The sequence below is a fragment of the Macrotis lagotis genome, chromosome 1 (assembly GCF_037893015.1).
Source record: "Macrotis lagotis isolate mMagLag1 chromosome 1, bilby.v1.9.chrom.fasta, whole genome shotgun sequence".
Lineage (NCBI taxonomy): Eukaryota > Metazoa > Chordata > Mammalia > Peramelemorphia > Peramelidae > Macrotis > Macrotis lagotis.
This window is the reverse complement of record NC_133658.1, coordinates 360,496,518-360,507,414: the sequence shown is the minus strand read 5'-3', so window position 1 is coordinate 360,507,414 and position 10,897 is coordinate 360,496,518. Positions and strand designations below refer to the sequence as shown.

Sequence of the window (10,897 nt, the reverse complement as noted above, 5' to 3'; positions counted from 1 at the left end):
GTGTATGTGTATATATATATACATAATATATATATATATATATATTAATCCTTGGCTCAAAGGGACAATTTTATGGGACTCTTCATCAGTGGAGGCTGATTATTACTCATCACCCCATATCGATGTAAGGGACCAGTATAATTGGTGAGATCTAAAGATAAAATCTCTTCTTTCTGGGCTCCTCTCAGTTTTAGGTTTAAGATGAAAGATGCAAGATTTAAACCTTTCTTCAGATTGCTGAACAGAGAGGAGCTGACAGTCTTCATCATGTCACCAGTTTGTTATACTTCAGAGAATTTGCTCTTCGATGAGATAAAGCACTCTCTTTCTTGGTTGTCAAACAATCTCACTCCTGATGGGAGAGTTCCTTCACTCACTATTATTTGATATATATTTTCTTATGTACACTTTCTCTGATTTCAGCTTACTATCTACTTAAATAAATGGGTTTGCTTTCTATTTACTATGCATCTTTACTAACATCTAGTGAGAAGAGGATCAAGTCTTGAACATAAGGCTTGGACTCTCCTCTTAATAAATAGTGATTAATTGAATCTAAAATTACCTGTAAACCAACAATATTTAAGGGAATATATAGATATAATTCTAGACTGGTACCCCTTTCTCTGAGGAAAGAAAAGTGGTTAACCTCTGGCTTAAACTTCCTCTTCCTTCAACCTTTTTGTGAAAGGTGAGTTGGGGGTGGAAAGAAGTATTAGAGTCTATTCCTGCCTTTCTTCAAACTACTTCTAGACAATCCATGTATACATACAAAATCTACATGGGCAATGGCAAAGCAACACATACACCTCACACACATACACACACACACACACACACACACACACACACACACACACACACTAGCCAATGATCCAAGACCAGAATTAGAAAGATCAAGGTAGATCACATTTAAGAAATTGTGTCTTGTTTTCCAAATTGTTTGTTATTGCAAAAATCCATTTCTTGAATACGAGTGTTTTTCTGATGATGTTATACATCCTAGAATATCATAATCTCAGAAGGTCAAAAGTACAACAACAATGGAAAACTATGTGATGGTGTAAGTAGACTAAATCATCGTTACTAATGATGACTCATGCACGTTAAAGACATCAGGGATAAATATGACCAGAAAAGGGAATAGGTTGGCCATATAGTGAGTGTGAGAAATAATAGAAAATCTTAGTAGTACATTGATTCCCTTAAGATATTAAAAGGACTAAAAAAAGGTCCTTCTAAGAGTTCTCTTATGAGAAAAGATTACTGGAAACAGAGGAATCTTAGTTAAACTTTCATAGGTAAGATTATCTTGCCAGAGAAGAAGTGGAGGAGCATTCTAATATATGAAAGATGAGCAATTCTTTTTTTTATTTTATTCATGATAATGGGGTTATGTGACTTGTCCAAGGTTACACAGCTAAGCAATTATTGAGTGTCTTGGGCAGAATTTGAACTCAGGTCCTCCTAACTCCAGGGTTGCTGCTCTACCACACCACCTAGCTGCCCCCTAGGATGAAAAATTCTTGATGACAAGGTCAAGAGGTAGCAAGGAGACTGGATCTTTGAATATAGATTCTGTATCTTATTTGTCCCTCTCTATATATAGACAAAAGGTCTTAGATATAAAAAGTACTCAGTGGAATCATGAAATCTTTGAGTTAGGAAGGAATAGTCTTTGTAAAGATAGGGATATATATATATATATATATATATATATATATATATATATATATATATATAGTGAGAATTGAGCACAGTTAGGGTAGAAAATAAAGAAATGGTTCAGGAGCAGTATCCGAGATAGAAGGAGAACTAGGAGAGTGAAGTCTCACAAAAGTCAAGAGAAAGAGAGTTTCAAGAAAGAAGAGAGGGTGAGCTATCCAGATTTGAGATAATATAACATGAATAAAACAAAAATTGGAATGGAAACCACCAGTTGAAATTGCTATTTGCATTTCAGAAAGTTCACCATTCTTAGATGCCAAACCAACCCTAAAGGAGTTCACATTCAAATAAGGGGGATTAGGCATGCCCATGTCAATGCTTCAGGGATCTGTATATACTGTGCTGCCAGTAGGTATGTCATCTCTCCACTGATGAAGACTGCATAAACTCTGTGGCTTCTAGAAGATGTTTCTTCTAGCGTTGCTGTGACTGAAAATATAGAACCCTGCAGCCAACATGGCAATGAACCTCTCTAAACTTAGACTGGTCTTTGGATAACAATTGCAATTCATAATGCAATTCATAATCAGACCCAAGTCTGAAACTTTTGCAACTTGTAAGGACCTCTCACAAAAGTTGGGATAGCACACTGGTGAGGCATTAGGGCAAATCTAGTGGGTTGAAGTGGTGAGGAAGTTCTGTCTCAAGACTCCAAGGCTGATAGGAGTGGCAGAGAGAAGAATTCTATCCTTTCCCCTGATAAAGGCTCACATTCCACATTCACCAATTCTGCTGCTTGCCTTGGCTGATTCATTGCTTTTGGAGATAGCACACTTTCTTTTACCGGCTGCCAGAGACATAGCCAATCTTTGGCTGACCTTCTGCAAGCAGTCCAGTGGAAGAATACATATTTGTACTTCATGTAACACTTTAGCACATCATGTCTCTGTTATCCACCCCTCACTTTCAATGATTACATCAACCAAATTGAACCAACTGGCTCCCTTCCCATCCCTTATCCCCCACCACCACCACCATTCATAGGACTTTAGTGGAGACACATGCACACACGTGCACAGATTGACCTTGAAGAATGAATCTTTATTATTGTTTAGTTGTTACAATAATGTCCCTGATTCATGATTCCATTTGGGGTTTTCTTGGCAAGGAGAATAAATGGAATGGTTTGCCATTTCCTTCTCCAGATTAGGAATTTTACAGATTAGGAACTGAGGCAAACAGGGTTAAGTGACTTGCTCAGGTCACACAGCTAATAGTGTCTGAGGCCAGATGTGATCCATTTTATTCACTATGACATCTAGCTTTCAAGAGTTCATATAAAAATGGAAAGGAAGGAAGGGAAGACAAGGAAAATTTCAGGGGATATACAATTAACTACTCTAGATAGAATGTGATCAGCACCTTAAGATCAATACAATAAACCAAAGGCCACTGGATGTCAGAGGACAGAGTTTACCTAACTAAATACAACACCAAGGAGAATATACCAGTAGGATTAGGAAAGTGATTCATCTTTTGCTTCCTTATAATTTAGGGTTCAGTCATGGAATTGACTGGCATGATTTTGCGTTTGAAATCAGATCTGTAATAGAAATAAGATAAAGAACATTAACTCTAAAGGAGACGCACACATCTTAGTTTTTACTCTAATGCTTTCTGTGAATCACCTTGGTGTGTCCTGGGTACAATCACAGACCATAGCAAAAATAAAATATCAATTAAATATATAGAGGCATAAGTCAAAGAGTGCCTACTGGCAGGCCATTTGTCAAGCACGTTAGAAGCTACTATTTGGCTTATTCATTCACTTGCATGATACTATGTGATGCTTGTGTAGAAGACATAGATGAGGGAATGAGACATAATCACTTGCCTTCAAAGGGCTCCTGGGGGGGAAAGACATGATATGAAGCATTATAAGACGAAATAAGAGTGTGAAATGATCATTGATTTGGGATAGGGAAGGATTCCCAGAATGGGAAAGATCACATCTGATTTCAGGATCTGGAAAGGCTCCTGTTGCTTCTTCCATCTGGAATGCCATTCCCTTTCTTTTCACCTCCTTCTATGTCAGCCTGGAGAAATTCTACCCATCTCTGAAGATACAGAAAAATAAACATAGTCTTACTTGAAACTATCCTTCACAAGATAGGATCCTTTGTTTCCCAGAATCTCGTCATAACTTTAAAATTACTTTACTGTACTTTACTCCACTTTGCCTTGTAATATAGTGATCCCTGCCAGACCTCCAGAACCTCAAGCACATCATTTCTCACTGGCAGCTACCAAGAAACATGGTTTAAAAAACAAGGTCACAGTTGTAAAAAGAACAAACATGGCCCTGATTATTGCCCTTTATAGTAGGTGCTTCCTGTTTCTGGACATCAATTTGCATTCTGTATTTAATCAATCACACACAATTTAAGAGAATTTAAATTTTACTTTGAAAAATTAGTAACAGATCTTGAAATGCCTAAAGGCATGCTGGATGTGGGTCTCTGACCTCTGCTTTTAATTTGTCATGACTTGCTCTTCTTCTGGGGGTCTTTTATATACCTCCTGGGCTTTTCCCTTTTTTGGCTCCTCTCTACTTGGCCCTGTTTTCCAGTTTTACTATGGTTTATGTTCCATGATCAAGTTCTCCATGTGGTACCTTGTGAGGAAAGACACAAGTCAGAAAAACAACAGAAAAGCAAATAAATGTCTAAGTGAGTAACTAGAAAAAGGCATGAGATCAAGAGACTATAAACTCCTTGAGGGCAGGAATTCTCAAGTGTTGTTCTTAGAGTTTAGCACAGTGTCTTGTACTTAATGAAGCTTCAAAAATGTTTCTTGTATAATTGGGTCTATAAAATCATATTGGGATAAATACTCAATCAAAAGATTATGGCTCTAAAGCTGAGGGGACCTCAAAGACCATTAAGTCCTATACTCATTTTACATGAGGAAACTAAATCCAGGGAAGTTAAGTGACTTATTTTTGAACTTGAACTCAGATCCTCTTGATTCTAGGGCTATTCAGTCTGCCAGCCAGCTGCTGGTTAAATGATTTTCCTGAGGTCTCAAAGGAAGTAAGCAGCAGGTTGGATCAGATTTTTTTTGTACACCTTAGGGGTCTAGCTAGCATGTCAATAAGCATTAAGTATGTACCAGGCAATTTGCTAAGCTCTGGGGACACAAACAGAGGCAAAAAAAAAAAAAAAGGCAGCCCTCAGGGAATCTTTGATTTACTGGGGGAAGACAATACATAAAAAGGAGTTGAAAAGATGGAGTTGGGGGGGGGCAGGGAGGGAACTCTCTATGCCCCTCCTCTCTCTTCTCCCCTACCCCCTATCTCTCCTCTCCTCTCTCTCTCTCTCTCTCTCTCTCTCTCTCTCTCTCTCTCTCTCTCTCTCTCTCTCTCTCTCTCTCTCCCATACAACTTCCCTCCTTTAACTGCCATCCCTTCAGTTTCTGAACCCTACTACCTAGTTTGTTTCAGAATCACAGAATTTCAATTTGAAGAGAAACAGTAGAGGTCTTCTAGCTCAAACTTCCTCCCAGTGTCACAATTCCCTCTACTGTAGACTTGACAGGTAGTCATCCAGCAGCTGCTTGAACTCTTCCAATGAGGAGCAAGGAGGATTTTTTTGTTATGTAAATTCTTTTTTTTATTCCCATTCAACAATTACCAGAGATCTATTTAACATTTTATATTTTTTTTAGAGTTCCATTCAGGTTCTTATTTTCTGATTCTCTTTGAAATTCACTTAACTTTTCATTCAAGTATTTAGCTGATATGCTATTTGATATCTTTGTATTAAATATTGGTAGATTCTTTATGCTTCCTTTAAGGTGAATACATTTTCTCTTTTCTATATTTTTTTATTAAAGATATTATTTGAGTTTTACAATTTTCCCCCCAATCTTACTTTGCTCCTCCCCCCACAGAAAGCAATCTGTCAATCTTTACTTTGTTTCCATGTTGTGCATTGATCCAAATTGAGTGTGTTGAGAGAGAAATCATATCCTTATGGAAGAGACAAAAAGTCTAAGAGATAACAAGATCAGACATTAAGATATTTTTTTTTCTAAATTAAAGGGAATAGTCCTTGAACTTTGTTCAAACTCCACGGCTCTTTATCTGGATACAAATGGCACTCTCCTTTGCTGACAGCCCAAAATTGCCCCTGATTGTTGCACTGATGGAATGAGTGAGTCCTTCAAGGTTGAACATCACCCCCATGTTGCTGTTAGGGTGTACAGTGTTTTTCTGGTTCTGCTCATCTCACTCAGCATCAGTTCATGCAAATCCCTCCAGGCTTCCCTGAAATCCCATCCCTCCTGGTTTCTAATAGAACAATAGTGTTCCATGACATACATATACCACAGTTTGCTAAGCCATTCCTCAATTGAAGGACATTTACTTGATTTCCAATTCTTTGCCACCACAAACAGGGCTGCTATAAATATTTTTTGTACAAATGATGTTTTTGCCCTTTTTCATCATCTTTTCAGGTTATAGACCCAGTAGTGGTATTGCTGGGTCAAAGGGTATGCTCATTTTTGTTGCCCTTTGGGTATAGCTCCAAATTTCTCTCCAGAAAGGTTGGATGAGTTCACAGCTCCACCAACAGTGTAATAGTGTCCGAGATTTCCCACAACCCTTTCAACAATGATCATTATCCTTTCTGGTCATACTGGCCAGTCTGAGAGGTGTGAGATGGTACCTCAGAGAATCTTTAATTTGCATTTCTCTAATAATGATTTAGAGCAATTTTTCATGTGGCTATGGATTGCTTTGATCTGGAGGAAGGGTTTCTAATCTCCCCATGATGGTCCATTCCATCTGGGGGGGGCCTTTCTAATTGTTTAAAAGCTCTTCCTTATGTAGAGCTAAAAATGTACCCCCTTATTCCTTCCCCTCCCCCACCTGGCTCCTAACTCTATCCTCTAGGACCAGGCAGACTAGACCTAATCCCTCTTCCATTTGAGGACCCTTCAATTACTGAAAGATAGGGTTCATAGCCCCCTTAATTTTGTCTTCTCTAAAATAAACATTCCCCGGTTTTCTAATTTTAAATGTCCTTCTTAAAATACAGCATCTGAAACTGTACACAATACTCCTAGCTTCAGCTGATCAAGGCAGAGGTCAAGCAAGATTCATCTATTTTGTATACAGTTAGTATGAAGCATCTAAAAGTCCATGAGCCTTTCTAGTAGTTATATCTTGCTGCTGGCTTATAATGAGCTTTATATTCATGAAAACTCCCAGGTGGCTGGGGAAACTATCTGAGATTCCTTTCTGGGAAAGGTTTTGGATCTCCCATTAAGAAGTATCTGGCCTGAATTAGGCCCTGACAGAAATTATTCTTAATAACAATTTTCTAACACTGAATGATTATATAATTGAAATAGGATTTCCCCTTTATTTTTTTGTAATTCTTCTACCAGTTGTGTCTGTGAGAATTGGATTTCCTTTGTCTTTGAGTCCAGTTGTTAAAATTAAGAACTTCAGGAATTTTACCTAACAACCTAGCACTCCAAACATTAAACTGTCATGCCTCCTAGCTTCTGATTATTGCCCTTTATAATAGGTGCTTCCTATGATGTATGCTTTTGTACCCTTGGAGAAAAAGTAATCAGAAGAGATAGCAAAAAAAAAAAAACAAAAGTGCAATGCAATGAGTATTACGATTGAACTAGAAGATCTAAGTTCATATTCTACCTTTTCCACTTAGTACTATGTGTCATTAGGTAAAACACTCCATTTCTATGTGTCTCATCTGTAAAATGATGGGTTTGGACTAGATGATCTCTTAATGTTCCCTCCAGGTCTGACTCTATGGCCACCATGCTTCAACTATCTCCTCCCTCCAACTTTTTGGCCTCTGTGAGTGAGATTTTCTTCAAATCTCCAGTTTGAGGAAAGGTTCAGGGAACCATTGCCCATGCTCAGAACTTTGCCACTAAACCCCAACATAGGCACCTCCCACTATGCTAGTTCTTCAACCCCCTTTTAAGCATTGTCTCCCCCATTAGACTGTAGACTTCTTGAGGGCAAGGACTGTCTTTCTTTTTGTTTGTCTTTGTATACTCAGGGCTTAGCACAGTGTCTAGCATGTAGTATATGTGTAATAAATGTTTGTTGATTTGATTTGACTTCCAGTGGCTATCTCCATTGCCACCCACTGCTACACACAGTCTGTCTGCCAACAAGGATGGCCCTGGGAAATCCCAATTGGTAAATCTGATGTCCTTTCTTCAGAGATAGCCTCTTTTGAGTGTTCCTCCCCAGGCAGATAAGGCTAAAGGAGTGAGCAACTACAGTGACAGCTTCTCAGGCCAGACCCAGCTGCAAGATTTATTTGAATTGCACAGTAGCAAGACCAGTCTATGGAGAGAGAGGTGGAATTCTGACAGCTGTAATAAGATTATTGAGAACTCCAACACTGCTGATTCTGCACATACCATAGCTAGAAAATTATTCTTCTTAGGCTATCACTGTTTCTTGGGATTTGGCAAAGATAGGTGGCACCTGTAGCTTCAGCATTTAGGGTTGGAGTTTTTTGAGGGGGGGGGGGTCACAAGAGACCTTAGTCCTGAAAACATGAGCCTCGTTGTCCCAAAGAAAGAAGCCTTCAAATTTATTCAGTATCAACTGACCCCTATGCAGTTCAACCCAAATTCTTTGGAACCTCCCCTCAGAAAAACCCCCAAGTTTATAAAAATTGCGTTTATCTGTACATATCACCTCATTTCTAAATGTTATGCCTCTTTTTCACAGAGTCTCTTCTTATAACAAAAATTCGGAAAGTTGAGTGGAAAGGCAGTTTTAGAGAGAGGAGGGAATACTTGGAATCTGCTCACCAGTTAGATATCCCCCATTCTAGTAAAGTCTGGAGCTCAGGAAGGGCTGGGACTTAGGGTAGCTGTATCTTCAATGGCTCCCTATTATCTGATAAAACCATATATTTCTCAACTTGTATATAATCTGGCTCCCATCTAACTATGCAGAATTATTTAATATCACTGTCCTTCATGAATTTTGTGTTCCAGTCAAACTGAACTACTGGCTGTTCCTAAAGCATGCCATGCCTCTTCATATCTTGGTGCTAGCTGTGTCCCATGCCTGACAAGAATTCCCTTATCTCTGCCTCTTACACTTTCTAGTTTTTTTTCAAAGCTCATCCTGAGTGCCACTTCCTACAGAAAAGCCTTTCCTAATACTTTCCTGCTCCTCTTCACAGTGCTCTCCACTCCATCCTGAAATAACTTTGTACTTACTTCTTTGTTGAATCTCCCCCAGTGGAATGTAAATTTGTTTAAGGTCAGAACTGTATCTTTTGTTTAAATGCTTAATAAAATTTTATTGAATACAATTGAATTGGTAGAGATGATTGATCTATTTTATGGAATATTATCAGCATAGGTTAGCCTCACATAGGTGAGCTAACCAAAAAATTTCAGAACCATTCCCAGGACAGCACCCCAGGGAGATAGTGATTAGGTAGCTCCAGACATCAGAAGGCAGTCCTAGACTCATCCTGAACAGAGAAGTTCCTTTCAGGTCTGTAGAAAAAAAAAGTCAAGGAATGAATGTAGAATGAATAAGGTATACATACAACGGAAAACTGCACTGGGAGTCCAGAGCCCTGAAGTTCTTTCACTAATTCAGTCTGAGAGCTTGTTCCTTCCTCTTTGTGGATTTGTTTTTTCATCAGTAAATTGAGTAGGTGGGAATCGTTGACTTCTAAAAGCCTTTACAGACTGATAGTCGGTATAGGAAGAGGTCAATTAGAAAGAAAAGAGGGGGTGGAGTTAGAGAAAGATAGTCACAGAAAATAAATGTCCCTTTCTTTGCTCCTGCTTAGTCTGGAGTACAGGCCTTGGAGGGAAGGACTGAAGGAAGTTCCGAGCTTCATAGCCGGCCTTCGCACTGAGTCATGTGCGGGGGTTGGCTAGGGGTGCGATAGATAACGCCCTATGGGCTGTTGCAGCCAGAAGCCAAGGAATATTTTCCCAGGGTGGGGGATTTATTTTTTTTCCTGCATGCCGGACATGTAAATAGTGCTGCTACTTTAGAAAACCCAGAAAAATGTACTAAATAGGTGTATTTATAACAGAATCATATAAGATGCGGGGAGAGATAGGAAATTCATCCCTTTGAGAGCAAAGGGTGGGTAACTGTGGATTGTTAAACTGTCCCTTCCTCCTTTCCGTCCAGTCCCGTTGTCCCTCCTGGTCCAGCAGGTAAGTGAGGTTGCCTCCCCAAGCCAGATCAACGCCCCACCTTGGTTGGGCTAGCTTTCCGAAGGTGCCCGGAGGACTGCTCCCCAGATATGGCTTGAGCCTAATTCCCAGACATTTCATAAATGCCTTCCCGGGTCCCACTTCCTGACACTACCCGCCGCCCCCCGCCCCCACAGCCCCACACAGCCGTCAGGCCATCTGCTGTCCACTAGTCGATGCAGCGCCGCCAGTGCAGACACCACCCACTAGAAGCAGAGTTCCCGCTCCCTCTCCCTTCTCCTTTTCTTCCCTTTCCCCCCTCTTACATTTTCCTCCATCTTCCCCTCCTTTGCTCTCTTCTCCCCTCTCTTCTGCCCATCTCCCTCTATTCCCTTTCTTTTCCTCTTCTCTGATCCTCCTTTTCAGTTACTGACTCTCTTACCCTTCTTATTCTTCTATCCTTCATCGCCCCCCCCCCTTCTTCCCCTGAGGATCTTCCCTCCCACCCTTCTAGCGTTCCCAAGACAACCTGCAGCCTATGAGGAGCCGGAAAAGGAGGTGCAGCCGCTGCTCAGAGCCTTCACTCCCCAAACCACCCCCACCCCCCCACCCCCCTCCCCAACTCCACTGGCTGGCCTCTCTGCACATAAGAGGCGTGCTCGGGGCGGGCGCGGGCCGTTGTGAGGGAGTCGAGAGAGGGAGGGCGAGAGCCGCGGGAGCCGAGTCCAGCGGAGCCGAGCCCAGCCCAGAGGAGCCCAGCGGAGCCGAGCGCAGCCCAGAGGAGCCCAGCGGAGCCGAGTCCAGCGGAGCCGAGCCCAGCGGAGCCGAGTCCAGCGGAGCCGAGCCCAGCGGAGCCGAGTCCAGCGGAGCCGAGCTGACAGGCGGACAGTGGACGCCCAGCCCGTCCTGCCTCCCGCACGAGACGCGAGACTAGACGAGGCAGAGCCGGAGCCTACAAGATGTGTGGTGAGTGAGGCCGAAGCGGGGAAGAGCCGGG

The 10,897-nt window shown here is 41.2% G+C and overlaps 1 protein-coding gene across 1 annotated transcript in view; it reads left to right on the top strand.

Moving 5' to 3' along the window:
• Nucleotides 1-10,664: 10,664 nt before the first annotated feature.
• Nucleotides 10,665-10,897, top strand: part of GFPT2 (glutamine-fructose-6-phosphate transaminase 2) — a 56,678-nt gene continuing 56,445 nt past the window's right edge. The window contains exon 1 of the mRNA XM_074212208.1: nt 10,665-10,866. Coding sequence (XP_074068309.1) covers nt 10,860-10,866 — 7 coding nt within the window. The 5' untranslated portion in view covers nt 10,665-10,859. The remainder of the gene's footprint in view (nt 10,867-10,897) is intronic.